This window comes from Sapajus apella, unplaced genomic scaffold (assembly GCF_009761245.1).
Source record: "Sapajus apella isolate SASKATOON/1434 unplaced genomic scaffold, GSC_monkey_1.0 scaffold14, whole genome shotgun sequence".
Lineage (NCBI taxonomy): Eukaryota > Metazoa > Chordata > Mammalia > Primates > Cebidae > Sapajus > Sapajus apella.
This window is the reverse complement of record NW_022436954.1, coordinates 28877549-28904653: the sequence shown is the minus strand read 5'-3', so window position 1 is coordinate 28904653 and position 27105 is coordinate 28877549. Positions and strand designations below refer to the sequence as shown.

At 39.1% G+C, this 27105-nt stretch overlaps 1 protein-coding gene across 2 annotated transcripts in view; it reads right to left on the bottom strand.

Annotated features, from left to right (window-relative positions):
• FBXO3 (F-box protein 3) overlaps window positions 1-25719 on the bottom strand; it is a 35950-nt gene extending 10231 nt beyond the window's left edge. For both annotated transcript variants that reach the window (XM_032283614.1, XM_032283615.1), the window contains exons 1-7: window positions 25573-25719; window positions 21976-22065; window positions 19587-19750; window positions 7758-7872; window positions 4679-4883; window positions 3057-3102; window positions 93-177 (exon numbers count right to left, since the gene is read on the bottom strand). In XM_032283614.1, coding sequence (XP_032139505.1) covers window positions 93-177; window positions 3057-3102; window positions 4679-4883; window positions 7758-7872; window positions 19587-19750; window positions 21976-22065; window positions 25573-25676 — 809 coding nt within the window. In that variant the 5' untranslated portion in view covers window positions 25677-25719. The remainder of the gene's footprint in view (window positions 1-92; window positions 178-3056; window positions 3103-4678; window positions 4884-7757; window positions 7873-19586; window positions 19751-21975; window positions 22066-25572) is intronic.
• Between the last annotated feature and the right edge of the window lie 1386 nt (window positions 25720-27105).

Here is a 27105-nt window from a genome sequence, read left to right as displayed (position 1 = left end):
CTGGGAAACTTCATTTCATGATTTGTGACTGATCATTTTTTTTTTCTGATTTACAATCATTATTTCAATCCAAAAAGACCCAAATAAAATACCTGAAAATTTGGTCTCTGATGATGGGGAAGCCACCTGATACAACATTGTTGACATAAGATGTAAACCAGTCAGTAAAAGTAGCACCTAGAAACCAGGAAAGGGGGAAACAAAGAAAAGGACAGTTTTTGTAAAATCTCTACAGGAAACAATTGTAATTCCTCTATGCTTTACAATGTGATGCCAAAACTAGAAACATTTATAGATATAATTGTACTAATCATTTATAAGGTCAATTTCTATTTTCAATTCTATCTACCTTATTTCCTTGGGATTCTCCCCCTCTCCATCCCCTCAACTGTTGTTATTCTCCAATGACCTTCAAACTATTTTTTTACACTTATAATTAATCAACTTTTAAACTTTAATTCATTCTGGTACAAGAATGAAAAGCCTTCTGTCTGTAATTTATTGAACATATAGAACAAAGGAGATGCAGCTATGTCTAGGAAGAAACTACAAGAAAAATATCAGTACCTATTCTCAGATGTCCCTGGTCCAGGTACATCCTGACTCAAGCATAAAATTTTGGCAGAAGCCAGGCTCAGTCTGGACATCTACCAGGGACATGGCATTGTGGAGTTCTGTGCATCAGGCCAATCCCAAAGTGGTCTAGCTGCACACTACTATAGATTCCACCATATTCTTAGTGACTAGCTCAAAGCAGAAAAAGACTACCAGAACAGTCTGGTCCAGACCATATATCTGTGATCTAATGATTGGATTATGACAAGTATTTACATGAATTAATTATGTTTACCCCTTCTAGGTAATATTTAACATAACTCTGTCAGACCCCCCATTTTTTACTGTTAATACATCTCAGTGCCTAGCACATATTAGTCCTTTAATTAATGTTGTTCAATGAATTTCCTTGTAATCCGGTTTCAATTAACCCAGTTTCTGTATTCTGTCACACTGAATGTCAGATGCTAAATGTATAGTATTTACTAGTTATTCTATTTAGGGAATGATAAAAGATATAATTTGGCTTGTATCTAAGGGTACAAGGCTTTAAGCTTTTAAAAGGCCTCAACTGAGAGAAGGCAAACTATAATAGTTGGCTCTTTTCTCAATATTAATGACCCATTCTGACCCATTATTTATTAAACACTATTGTATTCAAGGATCACTGATCATGTACCCACTTTGAGTAAGATAATAAGAAGCTATATGAATAATATCATTAACATTCATGGAAGGTATAGTTTTATGTTTTTAGCACTAGTAATTTCTCTGAAAGAGTTTTTTAAAAATCATACATATATATACTTTGTGGGAAAAATGTTATATAAGTAAAAACAAATTTGTGGTTTACATAAAAAAAATTGGCCTTGTGTATTTTAATCTACCTTAATTTATTACAATACATACCAGAGTGTGTTCTTCAAGATGAGGATAGACTAGGCTGTATTCACTACTAAACTTATCTGACAGACTCCAGTTTTTTAAAATATCTATTAATAGCACACTGAACACCAGGATATGCCATTTGATGTGTTACCAAACATTCTAAGAAATCCAAAATTAGCTGAATCAAGATGCAATTTCTATGTTCTAAGGTAATTTACCTTTTAAAGTAAGCCCATGTGTTGGAGTCTCTCTGATAGTTCTGGGGCTTTATCAAGACAGCTGAAAGGAAGCTCCTTTTTCATCCTTCCTCCCTGCATTAATTTCCCACCTCATCTCTTGTCAGTGTCTCTCAAGCTTTTACTTTGCTCTCCCATTTTAAGAGAAATACCAGCTACTAGCATAGTATTATTACACCTTAGTACTCTGCTGGAGTGGTGTTCTAAGATAAACCTGGGCTACTAGGATAGTATTATGACACCTTAGCACTCACCACACCATGTCAGATGAGCACCAAACTAAGAGTAAGGAACACACAGAGCCTAGGCAGCAGCCTCCCTTAGCGCTCGGCTGCCTTTCATTTATAAACTGAGTAGCACTGCTGGACTACAGCAACTATGGTAATCTCTGAAAGCGTGTGCTATGCAAACATACCAATGAGGGCAATGAGCATAGGAAAAAGCTCCAGAGAGTGCTTAACTTAGAAACCAGAGACCACATGAGTCAGAGTGAGCTGAAAGCTAGGACCTATATTTAAAAGCTTTTTATAACTTACTAGGTAAGGGTGAGATACTGTGAAGCACATCACGAACCTCGAATGTGCTATAGTATGGAACAAACAGAGACTTATACATTGTTCAAAGTTCCAATGAGAAGATAGAATTAAATACAAACTCCTTAGTCTACAAGGACCCTTTACTATTAGTGTACGGAGATGTTTAATATATGTCAGCAATGGTCTTAAAAAGCAGAACGGAAGCAGTCTGGAAGCCTCTCTAGGTGGCCAAAATGTAAACAAGACAAAACTGGATGAATAGCAAAGGAGTGAACTGTAGTTACTTACAAATTGAAGAGTTCTCAAAACCTATAGGAAATACTCTTTTAAGGCCAGAAAAACTAGTTGTACCAAGGAGTTTATGAGGCAGAGAGTTTATATTAGTCCCTAAATACTGTTGCTTTGGAGGTCTCTAATGTAACTTAACTTAATGTGACAGTATCTTAATGTTACTGTATTACCACTAAAAGAGAAAAAGTTTAAAGTTGCTTTATATATCTGTATCTCCAGTTATACATGAATATAATGAATGAAAAATGTATGTGCATGTTAAGAAAAATATATAACATTCACAGCAATTCTGCGTATTTAATTGCCTTATAGAAGAGTCCTCAGAGCATGAGACTGTATAAGGATTGGATTTTTTTCCAAATTAAAAATACTCAAAACAAAAACTGTTCTAGTGAAAACCTAAATGCAGTACTTTATGAACCAACAAACCTTAAATAAATCCAAGTATGAAATTGCCAGCTGCTAAAGTAACTAAAAAAGCTTTTACCAATTTAATTTTCTTATTATATCCAGGAGGAAGAAGGGGGAAAAAGACTTTTTTCTTTCCTACCTATGATAAACATGTCAATAGCAGCTGGATTTCGAGCCATTTGGTCCTAGGTGAGAAAAAGAATACAATTGATAAAAACATATTTTACTTAATTTTTCATGTTCATTATCTGTATCTTTCCCTAGAGATGAGGCAAAACAGAGAAAAATAAAGTTGAGATAAGAAGATATATGGCTTGTTATCCTAGAAGAAACGGTTCTGAATTCAGAGTCAAGAGGTCTGAACAATTCTAGGTTACTCACTCCTCTCAGTAAGTGGAGAGCAAGCTACCATACTACAACCTTACAGAGACATCAAGTCAAAAATGAAATAAAATGTATGAAAATGCTTTAAAAAATTAAAAGCTATAAAAGCTCTTTTTTTTTTTTTTTGAGACAGAGTCTTGCTCTATCACTGAGGCTGGAGTGCAGTGGCACAATCTTGGCTCACTGTAACCTCTGCCTCCCATGTTCAAGTAATTCTCTGCCTCAGCCTCCCGGGTAGCTGGGATTACAGGCGCCTGCCACCGCACCCAGCCAATTTTTTTGTATTTTTAGTAGAGACGGGGTTTCACCATGTTGGCCAGGCTGGTCTTGAACTCCTGACCTTGTGATCCGCCTGCTTCGGCCTTCCAAAGTGCTGAGATTACAGGCGTGAGCCACTGGCGCCTGGTCTAAAAGCTCTTTAAATATATAAAATGTTATATAGAGTCACATGTCTCAACTATGAAAAGCATTTTCTTTTATTTTTTATTTTTATTTTATTTTTTTGAGAGGGAGCCTTGTTCTGTCGCCCAGGCTGGAGAGCAGTGGCTGGATCTCAGCTTACTATGATATCCACCTCCTGGGTTCAAGCGATTCTCCTGCCTCAGCCTCCCCGAGTAGCTGGGACTACAGGCATGCACTACCACGCCTGGCTAATTTTATTTTTATTTTTAGGAGAGACAGGGTTTCGCCATAGTGGCCAGGCTGGTCTCAAATTCCTGATCTCAGTTGATCCACCTGCCTCAGCCTCCCAAAGTGCCGTGATCCTGTGAGCCACCACACCCAGCCAAGCATTTTCTATTTTAAATTTCTCTTTTGAGTAAAAAGTTCACATCTAGGCAAAAATGAAGGCAAAGGTTGTGTAACTGAAAAATTACTGAGAACTGAAAATTATTTCTTTGTTTTTATTAAATGAAACCAATACCATAATATTTTCTGTGGTTACATTAAAACAGTAAAAGTCTGCTAAAAAAGAACTACATTTTTTGATATGTCAGATACCCCTGAAGAAAGTTTCAAGTTTTTACTGCACTCAGAGAATGAATCAAAGGATGTTCACAGGCTAAATTTTAGAAAGTCTGAAACATATATTACAATTAATTATTGTAACAAAAAGCTCCTCATCAGTTTTCCTTAAATTACCTTAACACAAATCGCAGCTTTCCCTCTGTAGATACACTAGTTTTTTAAGTCCAACTGTCAAGTCTTCTCTTGGATTCCATGCCATTATGTCAGAACATTAACTCTAGTTGACAGGTCCATAACTAAAATGCATAATATTCTATACCTATTCTATAATCCTAAAAATACCTAATGCACACATTTATACAACCATCAGAACACATCATAATGCCATATTTAAACACATGTTCTACTTACTGGACATTGGTAGAAAACTTCATTTTTATTTCGGCCCTCTGCAGCTTCCACTGCTATGTACTGACTCAAACCAGTATGTATGCAAAAAGTTAAAGGGAGACAGTATTTCAGTCCCTGTCTCTGCTGGAATCCTCCGGCAGCTGTATCGACGTCTAACAAATCTTCAGAACGATAGTGATTAGACAACGCCATGCTTCCCAATAACCTGAGGAGCATACAGACTCAACATGTAATACATGGCATGTAATACATGAAGCTGTGCTTCATTTTTCTGATGAATAATAATTTCATGTAATTATTCATATAATAAATTCATGTAATACATGAAGCTGTGCTTCATCTTTCTGATGAATAGTAATTTCCCACTCACAACTTTATAAGTACTGATTAACATGACAATTCCAAATCAGGAATACCCAAAGCACTATAATTTCTAAATATTTAATTCAAACTCCTTCAATTGGAAAAATTCTGATTTAAGTTGAAAATTAATTAAATGTCTAAATGGCAATGTTTTAAAAAGAAATACAGTTTTATTGTTTTCAAGAATCTATCTTGCCGTGATATATTGATTTGCCAGTGTTTTGCTAGCCATGTATGTATGGCCAATTTAATGTTTACAGAAGCAAATTCTCTGATGCCTTTATCTTGATACGACCTTTAGCTTACCCTATGCAACCAGACAGTAAATGTAAAGCAGCTTAAACCTTGTCCAGATTTTCACAAACTTGGATGCCTATGGTGTATAGATTAATCTCATTAAATATACATATAGCAATATAGGTATCAAGGCATTCCTTGATGAGATTCCTAAGTCTCAATGCTTAAGTCAGGTATAGATAAAAATCCCTGTGTTGCAATTTATGACCTATTAGTCATAACTCAGAGTCATAACTCTAAGAGTTACAAAGTTCTCTCCTGTTTGCTCTTAAAATCTGACAATTTTTCAACTTTGTCAAGTTTCAGTTCAATAGGAAAAAATAGGCAATAACAGCCAGGCACGGTGGCTCAAGCCTATAATCCTAGCACTTTGGGAGGCCAAGGTGGGCGATCATGAGGTCAGGAGTTTGAGACCAGCCTGGCCAACATAGTGGAGTTCCATCTCTACTAAAAATACAAAAAATTAGCTGGGCGTGGTGGCGGGCACCTGTAATCCTAGCTACTTGGGAGGCTGAGGCAGGAGAATCGCTTGAATCCAGGACAGAAGGTGGAGGTTGCAGTGAGCTGAGATCACGCCACTGTACTCCAGCCCAAATGACAGTGCAAGACTCTGTCTCAAAAAAGAAAAAATAGCCAATAATTTAGGGTTACCTAGTTCTAACTGACTTCTGTTTCTGATCCATGCCCAATATTTGACTTTTTTTTGAGACAGGACCTTGTTCTGTTACCCAGGCTGGAGTGCAGTGGCTTACTGCAGCCTCAAACTCTTGGGCTCAAGATATTTTCCTGCCACAGCTCCCGAGTAGCTGGAGCAATAGGTGCATGCTACCATGTCCGGCTAATTGTTTTTAACTTAATTTTTTATAGAGACAGGATCTTGCTATGCTATCCAGGTTGGTCTTTAACTCCTGACTTCAGCAGTCCTCCTGCCTTGGCATCCCAAAGAGCTAGTTTCAGGCGTGAGCCACCGCACCCTGCTCCCAATATTTGACTTCTGAATACTACATTGTAATCTCAGTATGATCACCTCTGGGATTCCCTGAACTCATTCAACCCTCATCTGAAATTGTAACAGAGCCTCACATGACTCTTCACACACAAAGGAACAACAGATTCCAATAAGAACAATGCAAAGTTCTCCTTAAACTCCTATTAGCATTTCACAAGCACAATGTCTCTGAAACAGCTTACTTTCATAAAAGTACACAAGGAGTAGACCCATTCAAAGCACATGCCTTCAAAAACTGTGGGTGAATTTTGATGACTACTGAATGGTCTACCTTTACCCAAAAGCTCCACAATATAAGGTGGATATGGTGGCTGGAAGCCTGAGGCAGGAGAATTCCTTGAGCCCGACCAGCCCGGGCAATATAGCAAGACCCCATCTCTAAAAATAATAATAATAAATAAAAATTTAAAATAATAAAAGTTTATGAAACAAACATTAAAAAAAAAAAAAAAAGCTGAGCCAGGCCAAACAGTATATGCCTGTAGCCCCAGCTACTTATGAGGCAGAGGCAGAAGGATTGCATGAGCCCATGAATTAAAGACCACTAGACTGGCAACATAGCAAGACACCATCTCTTTAAAAAAAAAAAAAAAGACTTGGTGTGGTGATTTGAACTTGTAATCCCTGCACTTTAGGAGGCTGAGGCAGGAATCGCTTGAGTCCAAGAATTCAAGACCAGCCTGGGCAACATGGCAAGACCTCATCTCTACAAAAAATACAAAAAAGTAGCTGGGCATGGTGGTGCACCTGTACTTCTACCTACTGGGACAGCTGAAGTGGCAGGATCGCTTGGGCATGGTGGGGGTGGTCAAGGCTGCACTGAGCTGAGATCACACCACTCACTACTCTCCAGGCTAGGACAGAGTATGGCCCCATCTCAAGAAAAAAACAAAAAAAGTTCTACGATAAATACTTCATTTTTTAGAATTAAATTTTAAACAGGCCATTCAATTATAGGCTGCATTTAATATGACAAAACATGATTTTCTTTAGTGTAGTGTATGCAGCTCTGAATAAATGATTGCTTTTATGTATAGTAGGTAGAATTTGCATCAAGCTCCCAAAATAATTTGACTAGCCGGTAACCAGATACACATTTCAAGAGTTCTGAAGAATTTAGTTAAAATATACTCGCACTCACTTTTACTGTATGTCCCATTCCCCATCCCATACCAGACTTCATTTTAACTATACAGATGCGTTGGTAGAAATTATGTTTTTATGAGATATATTTATTTTGGTAAAATCTAATTCAAGCTATAGATTTTGTCTTGTGGATTGCTATAAAGGAGAAAGGGAATTCCCATGCTTCTTTAATTTGTTAAAAGTAACTACAAATACAATTCATTTACTTTCATTCTAAAAAATAGCTTGCTTCATTAAAAATAGCTGTAACACTGAATATCTTACCCAGGAACCACTAATTTCTGTCCATTGTGGATTCTGTATGAACATCGATAATCATCAGGAAGCTTGCAGCCAATCTGCGCTTCCACGGCATCAAGGTCTTCCTCTCGAGCACCCTCTGTAAAGGCACCAAAAAAAAGTGAATTGTAAAGAAGTAGCCTTAAATCTAAGAAGAAATGCAATTTATTTGCTAACTAATGAGACAATCTTAGAGTGAGTGAATTCTGTCCAAAATATACAGCTGAAATTGAGGGAAATGAATTGAAACTCATTTGAAGCACTCAGCAAGCAAATTTCTTAGTTCCCTCCCAACAGGGAAAACACTGGCACTTAGTAAAACATGGAAAGTGTGCACCAATGAGATCCACAATAATGTTTTCACATTATAACGCAAACCTCTAAATTTCTTGAATCTAAAATGTTCATACTGCTTTTTTTAAAAACAACAACAACAACAACAACAAAACCCCTGGAAGTTGTCTAAACTGATGTTACTCAAGAGTTTTAACATTGACTCTCAATGGGAAATATAGAATATAAGGTATGGGCTCATGTGTGCAGAGGTAATTAACTTGAATTCTATTTTTCATGTTTGTAAACTTGACATATATTCTAGCTTTGAGAAGTGGGAAACAATGACAAATTCCAAGAGAAGAGATCGACATTCAGCAGCAGCCCACCAGTTGTTGGATCAAACCTCTAGCTGAATGGTGACAACAAAAAAATTGGCTTGACAATTTTCAAAGAATCACAAAAGCAGGGGAGAGGGTCCAGAAAAACAGGGAGACTGAGAGGTGAGCCAGGCATCAGAAACCACCTTGTCTTTAGACAATTGTCAATTCGGAAAGCAAATATGAGATTGAGTGGCCAAGCAGCTGAGCAAAGCTTTAGGCAGTACCACAGGGTTAGAGGGCAAAACAGAGTTCCGTGTCCACAAAGGAGAGAGGGACCTGGTAAAACCCAAGGTTTTTGGGCTAGGATCCTGACTGACCACATCCTAGGAAAAAGAATGAATTGAAAATAAGACTAGTCCTCACAAAGACTAAAGCCCAGCTTTCAATCATATAAATCCCTGATTACATTACAGTGATCTGTCCATTGACTAGCTGCTAGCCAAAAGCAAAAGTAATCTCTAGACGAAAATAACATTACTCCAAAATACGAATTATGTCTAGCAATGAATTAAAAACAACTAGGCCTATACAAAGATAAGATCTGACTAAAGAAAGAGAAAAAATAGAAAATAATAGAACCAAATCCATAATACATCATTATTGGAGTTAATAAACATGGACTTATAATCACAATTGATACATTCAGTGAATTAAATGACAAGATGGAGAATTTCAGCAGAGAACTAGAAACTATAAAAATGAATCAAATAGAAATCTTAGAGCTGAAAAATGTAAAAACTAAAGTAAGAATACACTGAAAGCGTTTAACAGCAAATCATAGTTTTAAAGCTAAAGAAGAAATTATAAACTAGAAGCCAGGTCAGTAGAAAGAAAGGGGTGGAAAAACATAAAAAGAGCCTAAGACACAAGTGGAAGGACATGGCGGAAAGGTCTAAGATAGGTGTACTGGAATCCCAGAGGGAGAGGAAAAGCAGAATGAGGCAGAAGCAGTATTTGGAGATAACAGCAGACAATTTTCCAAATTTGATGAAAATGTCAAACCATGATTCAAGAAGCAGCATAAACCCTATGGAGAAAAATTACAAAGGAAATCATTATCTAGATACATCTTGGAAAACTGCTAAAATCAAACACAAAGAGAAATTTTAAAAGCAGCCTGGGGGCACGGTGGGTATATAATTACCTTCAAAAGAAAAGCAATAAGATTGACGGCTAAATTCTCTACAGAAACAATAGAAGTTAGCTGGACTCCGTGGCTCATGCACGTAATCCTAGCACTTTGGGAGGCTAAGGTGGGAGAGTGGCTTGAGGCCAGGAATTCGAGACCAGCCTGGGCAACACAGCAAGACCCCATCTCTATAAAAAAATTTTAAAATTAGCCAGGCATGTTGTCATACCTGTAGTCCCAGCTACTCGAAAGGCTGAGCTGGGATGATTGCCTGAGCCCAGGAGTTGGAGTCTGCAATGGGCTATGATTGTGCCACTGTACTCCAGCCTGGGCAACAAAGTAAGACCCTGTCTTTAAAAAGAAAAGAAACAATAGAAGTCAGAAGAATGATATCTTCAAAGCGGTGAAGAAAAATCACTGCTGACAAGAACCCTATATCCAGTGAATATATCCTCAACAATGAAGATGAAATAAATACATTTTTAGATAAATGAAAGAAAAATTCAGCAGCAGCAGTCAGTTAAAAGAAATATCAAAAGGAATTCTTCAGGTGGAAGGAAAGTGATCCCAGGTGGAAGCATGAAGACACAGGAAGGAATAAAGGGCAACCAGAAAAGGTAAATATGAAGGTAAGTCTAAAAGAATATTGAATATGTAAAATAAGAATGTTTCACAGAAATTAAATATGTTAAAATCACAAAAACTATAAATCAAAAGGCAGGAGGGAGGTGATTGGAGTTAAAGCATTCTAAAGTTCTTTCATTGTCCAGGAAGTGGTAAAAATACTAATTTATATTAGACTTTAATAAGTCAAAGATGCAATGTTGTAATCTCTAAGATAATCACTAAAAAAAGAAAGGAGGAAGGAATGGAATAAAACATAAGAAGATTGCAAAAAAGGAACAGGAACAGGTGGGAACAAATAGAAAAGCAAACAGAAACATGGTATATTTAAACTCAAACACATTAGTAACTCTATTAAATATGAATAGACTAAATAATCAAATGAAAAGACAAACTGACAGACCAGATAAAAACCAAAAAACTAGGCCTGGTGCGGTGGCTCACGCCTGTAATCCCAGCACTTTGGGAGGCCGAGGCGGGTGGACAACGAGATGAAGAGATCGAGACCATCCTGGCCAACACGGTGAAACCCTGTCTCTACTAAAAATACAAAAAAATTAGCTAGGCGTGGTGGCACACACCTGTAGTCCCAGCTATTAGGGAGGCTGAGATAGAAGAATTGCTTGAACCCGGGAGGCGGAGGTTGCAGTGAGCCAAGGTTGCGCCACTGCACTCCAGCCTGGTGCCTGGTGACGGAGTGAGACTCTGTCTCAAAAAATAAATAAATAAATAAAATACTAAAAATAAAAATAAAAAATAAAAAACAAAAAACTATATACAAGAGACATATCTTAAAGTAAATACAGAAAACAAAGCTAGAGTAGCTCTACTAAAATCACATGAAAAAGACTTTAAGGCAAACGACTTTATTAGAGCTAATGGAGGGCTTTTCGTAACAACAAAAAGGTTAAATTCACTACACAGATGTTATAATTATAATTTTATGTACCTAATAAGAGCTTTAAAAAATATTTTTAAATGACCACTAAAACAGGGAAAAGGTATCTCTACAATCACAGTGGCTGCAATTTTCTCCTGCTGTAATATTAGCAGCTTAAAGCACTTATCATTTCACAGTTTCGTAGGTCAGAAGTCTAGACACGACTCAACTGGATCCTCTGCTCAGGCCCCACAAGGCTGAAATCATGGCATCAACTGGGGCTGCTATCTCATCTTGTGTATAAATGCTTAGGATCCTCTTCCAAGCTTACTGGCTGTTGGCAGAATTGATTCCTTAGAACTGAGGCCCTCAGCTCCTGGAGGCCACCCAGCATTCTTTACCATGTGGCCCTCTTCATAATATGCCAGCTTGCTTATTCAAAGTCAATAGGAGATGCACATTGAATCTCTCTGACTTCTGGAAGGGCCCAGTCCTTTTAAGGACTCATCTCATTGAGGCCCAGTCAGGATAATGTGCTTTTTGATTAATAATTAACTCAAATTCAACTAATTTGAGACCTTAATTACATATGCAAAATCTCTTCATATAATATGACCTAATAATGGGAAGAAAATCAGTTATTTTCACAGTACCACCTACACTCAAGGAGAGATCATTATACCAGGCATGTACCAGTGCCTGGGAATTTTGGGGCTATCTCAGAATTCTGCCAACCACAGCAGCAGATTTTTATCATACCTCTCTCAATAACTAATAGAACAGTTAGACAAAATAATACAGTAAGAGCGTAAAAGATTCCAACAAGATTAACAAATTTTACCTAATTATATATACAGTACTGAACTCCATAACTGCAGAAAATAAATTCTTTTTAAGTATACACAAAACATTTACCAAAATAGGTCATATACTAGACCACAGAATAAGTCCTAACAAATTTTCAATGACTGAACTCACATAAAGTATCTCCTATGATCACAGTGGAATTAAAATATAAATTATATTTAAAAGATTACTTTAAAAGTCCCAAATTTTTAGAAATTAAATAATACACTTCTATATCATTTACAGGTTAAAGAAGAAATCAAAGAAATCAGAAAATACTTTGAACTGCATAGCAATGAAAATGCAATGTATTAAAACTTACGGGACAAACTAATGTGCTTAGTGGAAAATTTAAAGCTTTAAATTCATTTGAAAAAATAAGAAAGCCTGAGAATCTATGATCTAAGTAATGATCTCAAGTCAGGAAAAAAAAAATCACAGTAAATTCAAAGAGAAGACATCAAAGAAATTAATGAAATAAAAAACAAACATATAGTAAAGGATTGACAAAGGCAAAAGCCGGTTCTTTGATAAGATTCATAAAATTCATTCACCCCATCTAGCAAGACTGATGAAGAAAAACAGCAAAAGTATAAATAATTAATATCAGAAATGGAAAAGGTGATATCACCACAGATCCAACAAGCATTAAAAAGATAAGAGGATATTGTGAAAAACTTTATGTCGATAGATTTGAAAATAGATGAAGTGGACAATTTCCTAGAAAATAACTTATCAAAATTGACATAAGAATAAATAGAAAATCAAAATAGTCCTGTATCTAATAAAGAAATTGAATCCATAATTTAAAACTTTCCTACAATGAAAACTCCAGAACTGAATGGCTTCACTGGTGTATTCTACTAATCATTTAAGCAAAAAATAAGACCAAGCTTACATAAACTCTTCCAGGGAACAGAAAAAGACGCAACACTTCCCGACTCGTTTTACAAGGCCAGCATCATCTTGATACCAATACCTGACAAGAACATTGCAAGAAAGGAAAAATTACAGGCCAAACTCTCATGAACATAGATGTAAAAATCCCAATAAAATACTAGCAAATCATATCTAGTACATATAAAAAAGATAATATATTACAACCAAAGTAGGTTTATTCCAGGAATACAGAGTTGGTTTAGCATTCAGAAAAGCAATTAATGCATTTCACTGCATTAACAGAATAAGGAGAAAAATCATGAGAATCATAAGACAGACAAGGCATTTGATAGAAATTCAATTATCCATTTAAAATACAAAAACCAAAATCCTCTTCCCAAACTAGGATCAGAGGGACTATCTTCAATCTGATAAAGAATATCTACAAGAAAACCTATAGCAAATGTCTTACTTAAAGGTGAAATGCTGAACGCTTTCCCTCTGTGGGTAACACCCCCATGGGCACCGAGGAAGGAGAACTGTCCAGACCCCAGGCACAATTAGTGCCTGAAGAATATCTTAGTTTATAGTGTTATTACTCAGCTATTTCCTTTATATAATCCTTTATATATAATCATATATTAGTTTATAGAATTAGTGTCTGAAGTATAACTTACTGCTTACATATATCTAGCTTATATAGTCATAGTTAATACTTACATCTAACATACTTAGTTCTATATAATCTTTCTATATAATCATATAGGTATTGTAGTTGGAGCTGTACTGACACATTTAGTGCTGATTTACAGAATCCTTGTATATAACCATATAGTAGTAGTATGTAGTAGGAGGAATACCTAGAGCAGTCACAGAACAGAAGCAGTACATGGGAAAACAGCCAGACCAGGACAAGAACCAAAGACCCAGGCGGTGGTGTCCCTGCCTGAAAGGGCATACACTGTATGGCAGGCTTGGAGCAAGAGCCTCTTCTCCTGATAAAGAAGTTGTAGTACCTTGCATCTAGTTCCTGTGGAAAGTAGGCCTCAGGCCTGAGATCCTGGAAATAACCGAGGGAGAAGAACTCCTCTGGTGTGACCAGTCACAGTGGGTGTACACCTTGTCAGTCTTTTCTCCCCTCTGTGCTAGCTCAAATTATCCTCCCATAAATATCTTAAGAGAGGAGCACAAGTCTGTCAGCTCCCACTGCATTAGCTTACAGTATCCTTCTGTTAGAAATCCTTTGAAGTCTCCAGCCCCCAGATAAGCAGTGTTGTGCACAACACCTGTTGCACACAGCCCACCTCCTTGCCTCGGTGACCTAATGGGGGTGGACACCTTTGCTGTACACGACCCTCTAATACTGCGCATGGCACGGCCCCCTACTGCACATGGTCCACCTCTCTGTCCAAGTGACATAATGGGGTGGCCCCCTCACTTGTGACTCATGTGATTATGTATGCCATATTACAAAGCCTATAGATGATGACCTCACTCACCATCCTGCCCCCTCCTTGTACCTAATAAATACAGATGCTCCTGGGCACTAGGGGCTCTTGCTGATCGCCGCTCACAGGTGGCGTGGCCCCCTGAGTCCAGATGCTCTTCACCAGTTCTTCAATGTCCTGTCTCTTTACTTCTCGGATCCTGCACCTCAGCACAGCATAAGGGACACCCCACTACCCTGTGGGATCCAACAGTCCTACGCCCTCTGCAAACAGAAAGATAAGGATGCCCACTATCCCATCATCACTCCTATCCAACACTGTACTGAAGGCCCTTGACAGTGCAATAAGGCAAGAAAAAGAAATACATGATATGTGAGGCTTGGAAATCTAGAAATACAACTGTCATTATTCTACATCCTTAGGGAAATGTGAATTAAAACCACCACTACACACCCACCACAAAGGCTAAAATAAAGAGATTGACAACATTAAACTACTGTTTACTGTAAGAATGTAAACTGGTAGAACTACTTTCAAAAATAAACACCATCTCTTGAAGTTTAATAGAAGCAACTCTATAACCCGGCAAATCCAATGCCAGATATTTACCCAGCAGAAATATACTCATATATACATCAACAATGTATATAAAAATTTACAGCATTATTTGTAATAGCCAGAAATAGAATTAAACCAAATATCCATTAACAGTAGAAGGAACAGTCTACTCAGATAATGAAGTACTAAACTGCAGCCAAAATAAATAAACTGTTATACTCAAAAAGACTGAATCTCACAAACAAAATAGAAATAATTCATACAAAATACTTAATCATGCGACTTACATAAAGTTCAAAAAAGAAAACTACTCAATAGCATTAACAATCAGAATAGTGGTTGCCTCTGTGAAAGAGGGAAGAAATATGAGGAGGGCTACTTCTTGATCTGGAGGGTGTTATAATGGGCATGTTTATCTTGTGATAATTCAACGAGTTATGCATTTATAATTTGTGCCCATTTCTGTATGCTAGTTAAAACCATTAGTGACATCATGTACCCCTGGATATAAAGTGATGAGAGGGGCACTTCACTTCTGTAGCAATCTTTCTAAAAAAAAAAAATAACTCCAGCTTCAGTCTAATCATCAGTAAAATATCAAGACAAAGCCAATTTGAGGAACCACAATTACTTTTGCACTAATCTAACACAAAACACCTGACAAGTATTTTCTCAAAACTGTCAAGGGGCTGGTGCGGTGGCTCACGCCTATAATCTCAGCACTTTGGGAGGCCAAGATGGGCAGACCACTTGAGGTCAAGAGTTCAAGACCAGCCTGGCCAACATGATGAAACCCTGTCTCTACTAAAAATACAAAAATAACCCGGTTGTGGTGGTGTGTGCCTGTCCCAGCTACTCAGGAGGCTGAGGGAGGAGAATCGCTTGAACCTGGGAGACAGAGGTTGTATTGAGCCACGATTGTGGCATTACACTCCATCCTGGGAGACCGTCTCAAAAAAAAAAAACCACCTGTCAACGTCATAAAAGACAAAGAAACTGCCACAGATTAGAGTACACTAAGGAGACATGACAACTAAATGCAATGTGGTATTCTCGACTGGATCCTGGAACAGAAAAAGAACAATAATAGAAAATCTGGTGAAATTCAAGTGAAGTCTGGAGTTTAGTTAATAGTAATGTGCCAATGAAGATGTTTTAGTTTTCATAAATGTCCCACAGTGGGATATATAAGGATAACTAAAACTGGGTGAGGGTGTATAGAACTCTCTGAACTATCTTTGCAACTTTCTGTAAATCTCAAATTACTCCAAAATAAAAAGTTCATTTAAAAAAAGAGAAATTTTAGTATAAAAGAAACCAAGCTGAATGGCAACCTGAACTACTGGATGAGGAAAGAAACTAATATTTATATGGTGTGTGCCACATGTTAGACATTTATCATGTAACAGTAAGAAACTGAGAATTTCTTGAAAAAGATAAAGAGATAAAAATAAACATGGCAAGAAGAAAACTAAAAGGAAATATATGTTTACAATACAGTAAAATCAAGATTGAAAGAGGTATCATACTATAATAGAATTTGAGAGGCAGAAAGGCCAAAGTTAATCTTTGCTCCACTACTTTGACATAGTTTGTATATTCGTCCCCTCCCAAATCTCAGGTTGAATTGTAATCTCCGATATTGGAGGTGGGGCCTGATGGGAGGTGACTGGATCATGGGAGTGGATTTTTTCTCACGAATGGTTTAGCATCCTTCCCTTGGTGCTGTCCTCAAGATAGTGACTTCTCATGAGATCTGGCTGTTTAAAAGTGTGCCACACCTCCATCTCTCCTTCTTGATCTTTCTTTTGCCGTATGATACACAATCCCCATGAGTTCCCTGAGGCCTCCCTAAAAGCAGATGCTGCCATGCTTCCTCTACAGCCTGCAGAACTGTGAACCAATTAAACCTCTTGTCTTGTAAATTACCCAGACTCAGATATTTATTTATAGCAATGCAAGAATGAATTGCTTTGTCATGCACACTGACCGCATGATTTCTGGCAAGTTATTTTACCTCTTTAACCCTGTTTCTTCATCCTCAAAAGGGGTATAATACCACCTACCTTAGAGAATTACAGTGAGGATTAAATGAGACTTCCCATGTTTAATAAGGTGCTTTACTAGCACTCGGTGAACACTCATAGAAGGCAACAGTGAAAAAGTTACTAGGAGTCAAGAAGCCTAGATCAGAGTTGCATCTTGGTCACTAGTTTGAGACTTGGCATGAGTCACCTAAACTCTCTGGGTATGTTCCTTCAAGTACAAAATGGGGGGTACTAGCATAAATCATAATGGGTATATTATAGCCCACACTTCAAATCCTGGCCTGCTGCCTCCTTGTACAAATTAAGTTGTATTGGAATACAGCAATCCCATTTGTTTATTACCCATTTGTTTATGCATCATCATCAGCTGCTTTCCCACAACAACAGCTGAGTTGAAGAGTTGTGACAGAGACCATGTGTCCCACAAAGCTTAAAATTTTACTGTCTGGTCCTAGAAAAAGTTTGCCAATCCCTGGTCTAAACAGTCTCTAAGGTGCCTTCCAACTCTAAAATTCTAAGGTAACACTTAAGGTAAATATGAGATTTGAAGACATGTAACAACAATGTTAATATACCAAAATTTCAAGATGCTCCATAAAATTTTCCCAAGCCCAATGCCTATTTGCTTCCTGATTTTCCTTTTTATCTGCAACCTCTATAACCTTGCAATTGAATCAGAGACTGTGGCAGCTGAGGCAAGCAGCTAGGTTCCTGACTTGGTTCTAATATTCATAAGCCTAGGGTTTCAAGAACCCCCAGCACTGCAGATATCAAAGAGTCTTTATTCTATTCCAACTCATGACAAAGCCCAAGAGAACTGGCACCATGGAGTAAAACAGGAGCTGTCAAGGAATTTTCTGACAACCACACCTCCAACTGCTAGGTAGTACAGGGAGCCTGGAAATGCCAAATTGAATGCACCAAAAAAAAAAAAAGGAAAGAAAGAAAGAAAGAAAGAAAGAAAAAGAAAAACAAGCAGCAGCAGCAGCGATTACATATCCTTAGGTTTATCTTCTTGATAGCTCTGGGCCTAAGAGCAGAACCATATACCATATCATATTCCAAATGTCCTAATATTTGGACTAGCTTTTCTAGTCCAATAGACAGTCTAAGACATTCTAAACATAATGGGATAATAGGTCCTGTCTCTCTTTAGTCAATGTTAACACCATAGCTCTGGAGTCAGCTCTATATCCAAATCCTAGTTTTGCCTTTTCCTTTGTGATGGTTAAACAATTTAGTTGTTTTTTTTTTTTTAACGCCTTAGACAATCCACCTATAAAATGAGAATAGTAATTATTTATCACATAGGCCTTTTGCAATTAAATGGAGTAATACTGAAGAAATACTTAGCCAGTGCCTAGCTTTGTGTTTAATTAATAACAGCTACGTAAGCCCTTACCTTATCATCACCAAATACCTATATTCAGATTTATTTTCCTCTTGAAATATTAACCCTACATACCAAGTAAAGTATTATTATTTTCTCCTAAGAAAAGAAGCTATTCAATATATTAATCCAGAGTACTTTCCTTCAAAGCTCTATTCTCTCTGCCAAATCATTCTTTCTTCCACCTTCTAGCAATTCAGTTTTAAGCACTTGGTCATGCAACCATGATTTGTATGAAAGTAATATTTGCATAGGAAATTAGAGAGGAAACATAAAATGCAAAAGGAATACTCTTTCAAAAGAGTCTTTAGTTCTAAAGAAAGGAAAATATTTGAGAAGAACTGATTCCAATTTTAGCTCAGCAAAACCAAACATCTATACAATGCCTTTCAGTGTAGAAATCTGAAAAACAACTTGGAGGGTAAAACAGGGAAGTAGCAATATATCTACCGTCTGTGTATTTTCATGAGCATTAATTAAATCAAATTAATGGAATAGCTTAACATTTCTTGCCAAAATTGTACAACAAAAGTGTAACAGAGCTTCTAGAGTCACACAGACCTCAGTTCAAATCTTAGTGCTACAATTTTGTAAGTGTCAAAATAAGGATAAAAGTTATCCTTACTCTACTAGGCTGCTCTTACACAGGTAAAGACCAAGGGTCTTTCTGAATATTAGACTATCAAACATTTACTTGTAGTGAAAATAGGAAAGAGTGTTGATACAATAGGAAAAATTTCACAATTAAAAAAAATCTTTTGGCTGGGCATGGCGGCTCACGCCTGTAATCCCAGCATTTTGGGAGGCTGAGGTGGATGGATCACAAGGTCAGGAGTTCAAGACCAGCCTGACCAATATGGTGAAACCCCATCTCTACTAAAGTTACAAAAATTAGCTGGGTGTGATGGTACACACCTGTAGTCCCAGCTACTCAGGAGGCTGAGGCAGGAGAATTGCTTACACTTGGTGAAGGTTGCAGTGAGCCAAGATTGGACCACTGCACTCCAGCCTGGTGACAGAGCAAGACTGTCTCAAAAAAAAAAATATTTTAAAAGAAATCTCCATAGTTATTCTCACACAATCTTAGCATTACTACTTTCTTAATAGAATATAAATATAAGGATAAAAGTTCAGCTTTTCCTTCTGATAAATAACCACGTGGGTCCCAAGGCTGAGAAAAAACAGGGTAGGCACTAGAGTGAAAGTCCTACTTCCATGGCCAAATATGAACAGCAAATCACAGAAAAGGTTGGATTGACACAGTTGCGTAGATGACAGAGATTCAAAGTTATTTAAACTAACCTATTTATACTAATAGCAATGAAAACATGGAAGGAGATCCTGCATTCCCAGTACCTTTCAGAGATAAAACCATCCGAGGACACCTGGGCTCCAAATATTTCTTGAGATCATCCCAGGCCTTTTTAATAGCAGCATAATGGTCAATGTATCTTCCTACATCAGAGTAAGTATCTATGAAGAGAGATTTCCAACACTGATTCTTCTGTGTTTTCTCTTCCCTAAATAGATGAAAAACATGAGATTTTGAATCTTTTAAAATAATATTAGCATATATTTTAGATACTTAACAGCATATAGGAATTTTTACTTTTCCCTTCCTTTTCATTTACTATATTTTAGCCACAAATGAAGATCAAATAGCAAAAAGTGATATATACATCAAAAATTTTAACAAAAGTTACTGCTGGCATGGTGGAACTGTTAGTCGCTCGTTTTCTTTCTACTTATTTTTGTCTGTTTTCTAATCTTTAATAAAATATAACATAGTAATAAGGTATAAATTTCAACTTGCTCTTAAAAATATACCAATTATAAACTTTTAAAGGCATCATGTATTCTGTTTTAGAGAATACTTAGAATCTTGTCATAAGGTAATATTAATCTAACACATATCTACATTGAATTAGTTGAGAATCATAGAACATAAAAGTAATTACATGATTCAACATTTCTATTTGGTATAATTCCCCAAGCATTTATTGAGTATCCTCTTAGCCACTGAAGATATATTTTAAAAAGGCATATTTTTTTTTTGCCTTCAAAAAAGGTAGAGTCTAACCAGCAACAAAGAATGAAGTATAAAATTAAGGATCAGAAGTGATAGAGGGTAAGGCAGCCACAGAGGGCCTTAAGGTAACATACTAATGAGCTTGCAATTCATCCTATAGGGAATGGAGAGTCACTGATGGGTTTTAACAGGAGAGTTAAAAGAGCAGAATTGGGCCAGGTGCAGTGGCTCATGCTTGTAATCCCAGCACTTTGGGAAGTGGAGGTGGAAGGGTTGCTTGAGGCCAGGAGTTCATGACCAGCCTGGGAAACACAGTGGGAACCCATCTCTAAAAATAATAAAATTTAAAAATTATCCAGGCATGGTGGCATGCATCCAGGCATGGTGGCAGGCACAGTCCCAGCTACCTGGGAGGCTGAGGTGGGAGGATCACCTGAGCCCAGGAAATTGAGGCTGCAGCAAGTCATGATTGTACCACTGCATTAAAGCCTGGATGACAGAGCAAGACCCTGTCTCAATCAACAAATCAACAAACAGCAGAACTGTGATTGCTGGGGCAGATTAGGAGGGTTTTCTAGAAATACTAGGAAGAGATGGTAAACTAAACTACCACTAAAACTGTGGTAGCCAGATGAAATGAAGATGTGAAAAACATACAAAAGCTAAAGTCAGAAAGGCTTGGAAAGCCTTTGTGATGAATGTAGAAGGAGGGAGAAAAGTGGAAAGAGAGAGAGACACACCTAGGATGATTCCTAATTCTGATTTGGATGTGAGTGTATGCTGCTGCTATGAAGACTGGGAATGCTGAAGAATAGGTTTAGGAATGGGGAAAAGGACAATTCAAGGTTTGTGTGTGTTGTGGGGGTGGGTAGGAAAGGATAGGGGAGCATCTTTTTATTAACCTAAATAATACACACATATATTATTAAAATTAAAAAGTACCAAAGAACTTATGATGAAAAACTATTCTCTTGTTTTAAGTACAACTCCTCAAAGGAAATCTTAGGTATTTCTAGAAGTTACCTCTATAGTTCTAAATGTTTATCCCTCTACTTCTTGATTTATCAACTTCACATGTATCTACTGATACCCCAAAGGGAAACATGGGAAGATATAGCAATACTTAAAATTCCCCTTACCCTGTTCTTTTTCCTCCCAACGTTTGATAGCTCTGCTATTATTTTTTAGTTCTGTCTAAAGCTTGCAGCTTTAAATAATATGCTTAAACTCTGCTTCTTCCTTTACCAACTTTAGTCACTACCTGATTCCACTCAATCTAAGAAAAGATATTAGCATTCCTACTCATTTCTTTCACCTTTCACAACTCCCACTTTCTGTCATCTGTACTTTGATTCTGTCAAATTTGTTAACATTTACGGAATCCAGTTAATAAGTGTGGGACAGCCAATAGAAGGTCCAGCAGACAGTTGTGCAAACAATTCTAGAGCTCAGTGAGGAAGTCAGGGAGGGAGACTCAGGTTTGGGAGTTAGGAGCATGCAAATATAGTCACTATAAATGGCAACAATGCATGCAGCGGACTTCAGAGAGGGAGAGGAGCAGTGGGCTAAGGACAGAAACTTGGTGAATACCAACATTTACTAGGAGGCACGAGAAGACCCACAAAAAGAGACAAGGGTTAGAGAGGAGAATCAGGACAGACTAGTGGAATAAGCCAAGGACCAGTTTTCAGAAATCCATATTCCCCGAATACTCACTCAGATATCAGCCAGTATTTTTTGCAATGTCTTCTCCACAGCGGATCATGACTTGATAGCTGGCTAAGTCTTCGACTGACATAGCAACAGCTGGCAGTAACCAGATTCACCAATAGTATAAAAGAAAGTAAGAAAACAATTTTAAAATAAAGATTAAAATATTCATTGTTTTGGTTTATGTCTTTAGTTTCTCTTATTTTTCACTTATTACCCCTATAATTACAAAACTATTTTCTAAAACCTGTTTAACATGTTAAGTAGCATAATTACCTTGTGAGTAGTGAAACTGAGTTCACAAATCCTGAAACATCTACAATTATAATTTTTCACAAAAATATCTGTAAACCATATATACCACTGGAGTTAATCTCAAGTCAAGGAGGAGCCTTCCTATGCTTATTACTGGGATAATAATCATTTCTACATATAGGAAGAAAGTTATTCAATGATAAACAAAGGGACTTGGTTTTTTTTCCCCCCAAGATCTGTAAGATCTATGTTACTAAAATACACAGACCTTGTATTTGTTTTTGTTTTATAAAATTTTTTACTTAAAGGAAAAAAGTATTACTGCCAAAACCACATTTTCATTAAAGTAACTACTGGAGAGTCTATCTATGAAGGGTGCCTGAATCCTAACTATTCTGATACAAGTTAGTAGTTGCCCCAAAACATGGAATGTTAGAAGCAAATAACTTTCTTACTATACAGACATTTCTAACACAACAGTGTTGTAATCCTGTAGATTCTACCCTACATAATTAATTTGTAAAAAGAATGAACCTAAGATTAGGACTCAATATTGTCTGGAGAGAAATGACAAGTTATCTTAATAGAAAGCAAGTATTCAAAGATCTCACTTGGGCAATAGCTAATCAACCAGAACCTTAAATCACATCAGGTTTGTCAAGGACATGAGCAGGATGTGTTGAAAACCAATCTATAGTAAACAAAATTGCCTTTCTTTGATTTTCAGATTTTATAGAAACACTATCCTCATCCTTTTCTGCCAAGCTCAGGAGATGCCCAAACTAACTTTTGCAAACATAGGAATTCCTCCAGTTTTGTGCATTCAGTTTCCATACCCTCTGCTTGATTCCTCTCCCTCCACTGCCCTAGGAGCCAAACAACATAAAAGAATCTGGAATAGGCACAAAAGATGAGTTCAATACACATCAAGGTTGAAAACTACTGTTCTGGAGATTCTGATCCAGTTGGTTTAAACTGAGATCTATACCTCAGGCATGCATATATTCAAAAGTGCCACAGGTCATTCTAATAAGTGCACAGTGTGGCACTTATTCACTCCATTTCAGAATAAAGCACTCTGAAATGGAGAAGGTATTAGATAATCTCAATTCAAACTAGGCAACTGATGCTACATGATTCCAGTGTACTAATCCAATCCAACCCAATCCAGTTCAGCAAATACATACCAAAAACTTCAGAGCTTATCACTAGACTAGACCCTTGACAAAACTGGGCTGTATGGTACAAGACAAAAAGCTGCAATACACTGGACACTTTTATGTAGATAAAATTCAATGATACTCAACTCAATTTATTTCCACAGACCTTTATGGAGAGATCATGTCACTTGTTTAAAATTGCGATTACCACCTAAAGCATTTAAAGTAAAATCTTAACTCCTCACCTTGGTTCCCAAGGTCCTGCATGATCTCACCAGCCTCATTTCATCACTGTCTGTGAATCACTCCCTACCTCCAGCAACGCCAGCCTTTTATATCCTCCATCAGGCCACGCTGTTGAACAGCAGTCCCGTCAACCTCTGAACATACTTTCCCACTGCCAGAACTGCATATGCCCTTGCTTCATATATGGCAGCTTCTTCTGATTTGAATTGATCACCTCTCCCTTCCTATTCCTTAACAGAGCAATCTATTTCCTTTATTGCCCTTGGCACCTCTTGTAATTATGTGCTTGCCCACTGGACTGTAAGATTCGTAAGAGTTGCCTTAGCTGCGTTGTTCACTACTGTACCCTCAACACTTAACAGGCTGGCACATAGCTGGCCCTTGGAAAAAAAATCTGTTGAATACAAAAACAAGCAAGGCAGTCCTTACAATCGAGAAGTGCACCATCTACCTGGCATGGCAAATCAATTCTGCAGGAAGGAGGTAGAGAGGGTGTCTTCTCCACCTTGCCAGGTTGAGAAGAGGTAGGCAAGGCATTCCAGGCAGGGTCGAGAGCTGGAGCCACAGGGAAAAAAAAAAAAAGTGCAGGTGTGTTGTATGCTGGCAGAGGTCTGATTTGGCTAGAGTGGATGGTGCAAAGTGATAGAGGAGGAAAAATGAGGCCTGGAGGACCTTAGATAATAAGCCAGATGATAAGAACCTTCAATGCCCCAGAAGTTTAAGTTACAGTCTGTAAACAGGGGTGTCAAGGGTTTTCAGGAGAATGACAACCAGATATGTCTTAGAAAGATCACTCTGGCAGCAATCAAAAGTTGGAGATTGTTCGTTAAATTGTAAAATAAAAGTGCTAGCAGGTACAGGTAGCGACTACAGGTAGTGAACAGAAACTTGAGGTATCCCGCTATCACCTCTGAGCTAGGCCAACAACTATCTGTAACTCCAAGAAATCTGTATTTATAAAAGGACCTCTAATAACACAAGGCACAATCATCAAATGGCTAGAATCCAATGGTTAATCCAAAACACAAAACAAATTTCGCCCACCTATCCTAAAAGCGCGACTTTGCATTCTCTGCAAATATATATGGTAGCACAGGAAACTCACAGCCATGCCACCCCCTGTCAAGGATGTAAACAATCCTGACAGCTGGGGGGCGGGCTGGGAGCGCCATTTCTTCCACCATCCCAGACAGTCCTAAGTTCTGAAGGAACTGGGCTTTGAACTACCCTTATCAGCAACCGGTGTTTATTTTTGGAACAGATACTAGTATGTGGGAAACCCAAGGTGTCCAGGAGATAAGACAGTCACCGGTATGGCATCACCGGAAGTCAGTACGAAAACACAAAATCCAACATCAAACCGTACGGAGCAATGCTGAGAGCAAAACAATTCTCACGCACTGAAGTCCGAAAGTGAACCCTGACAGCGATTCTGGCGCTGGGGAAGTCTCGCCAAGGGAATCAGGGGTTGCCTACCTCCTCCTCTCGCTTGCCCCACCTGCCCACGCCGACGCCAGACTCTGCAGGCCCCGGACCCAGCAGGAAGAGCGCCTGGTCCGGACAGGGGCTTTTACACAGCAGCCGGGACCGACCCCGACCGGGAGGGCACCTGCGGGACCAGCGGGGGTCCGCGGGGCGCGTCGGGGAGGTACGAGGGCCACTACCTCCTTCTCTTGAAAGTGGGCCTCGCCGAGGCCTGGGAGAGAGAGCTCTCGCTGCTTCGCAAGCCTGGGCCCAGGACCGGAGGAAGACTCTGGGCGAGGCCCTTTCCGCCCCGGTCTCGCCCCGGCCCCCTGTGGCTCTGCAGGATGAGGGCGGCCCTAGCGTCACCTTCTGGTGCCGCGGGAGCCGGAGTCCTGTCAGCGGCCCCGGCCCCCATCCCTCTGCCTCGCCGCCTCCTCTCCCCGTGTCCCCACCCCTGCTATGCATGTCGTCCCATTACTTGATTAGGTCCCGATAGTCCAAAAAGGATAAGATGAGGAGCAGGGGATCGGTGGGCAGCGACTCTAGGGTCAGCGGCGCCGTCTCGGTCTCCATGGCCGCCATCTTGCCTGGACCGGTTCAGGTCTGGCCCCGCCCTGACCCCGCCCCTTCCCCGCCCCCCCGCCGCCCGAGCCGCCCCCAGCCGCTCTCACAGGTTTGTTATGTAACCGCCGGGCCAGCCCCGCCCTCAGGGCGGGTCGAGAGGGGCGGCTCCCTGGAAGCCCCGCCCACGTCCCCGCGGGCCGGCAGCCAGCCCTGCAGTGCGAGTTCTGCCTGCTTCCTTCGCGCTCCGCTTCTAATCTCTGCAGATCTGTTCTCTCATCCAGGATCGTAAACTTGCCCAGCTCAGGACTCTTGCCAAAATCTGCCTCAGTCTCCGCAGCTCCTCCTGCGAAATTTTACACTTAGTATCCAGGAAGCCTCGCTCAAAATCTCACACTCCTCCACGCCCTTGGCCCCCAAACCCATTCCTTCTCTTTGTTTTCCAACCCAAGAACCCCTCGTTTTCCCGGCTCAGCCTTCCCCGCCCCGCGTGTCCTCGCACACAGCAGGGCCGTTCCGAGACTTGTCCACTCAAACGAGCTGAGAATCAGCAAGGGACGCCAGCAGAAGGCCCTTCTTCCAAATTAAGGAAATGATCATTGAGGGCATAACTTCACGACCCTCCCCGTCTTTCTAAGTAGAATGTGTGCAGAAGTGAGTCTCAGCCGCTGTGCATTAATTTGGTTGTCTTGGCTGTTTTCAGCCTATTAGGGCAATGCCAAGTGTACAGTGTGGATTTTTTCCAGCTTCAAAATTTATTTTGGCCAAGGTTTAGATCCCACAGGGTTAAGTATCCCGCGTGTGAAGGGATGAACTGAGACTCCCAGAGGGCATAATTGATGGAGGCAAGAAGAGGGCTGCTCTTCCGCTTTGCCTAGGTGGTATTAAAATGACAGCTGGGGGCTCGGTGCGGTGGCTCACGCCTGTAATCCCAGCACTTTGGGAGGCCGAGGCAGGCGAATCACCTGAGGTCAGGAGTTCGAGACCAGCCTGACCAACACGAAGAAACCCCATCTCTACTAAAAATACAAAATTAGCTGTGCGTGGTGGTGCGTGTCTGTAATCCCGGCTACTCGGGAGGCTGAGGCAGGAGAATCGCTTGAACCCAGGAGTCGGAGGTTGTGGTGAGCTGAGGTCTCTCCACTGCACTCCAGCCTGGGCAACAAGAGTGAAACTCCGTCTCAAAAAATAAAGATAAAAATAAAATGAGAGTGGGAGAAGTATAATGGATCCATACATCACTTGCCTGATTTCTTCTTTTCCATTGTTCTTCCAAAAGTAGTATGGTGTAAGGGGCTTTGGGGAATCCAGACAGACCTGGACTTCACACACCTGTTATTTATTTTACTACCAGTGGAATGTTGGAGCAGTTATGCCTAGGTTATCTCAGACTGTCTGTCATCTCTAAAACCACCCCTCCTCTGGTTAACTAAGGATGGCGATAAAGCTT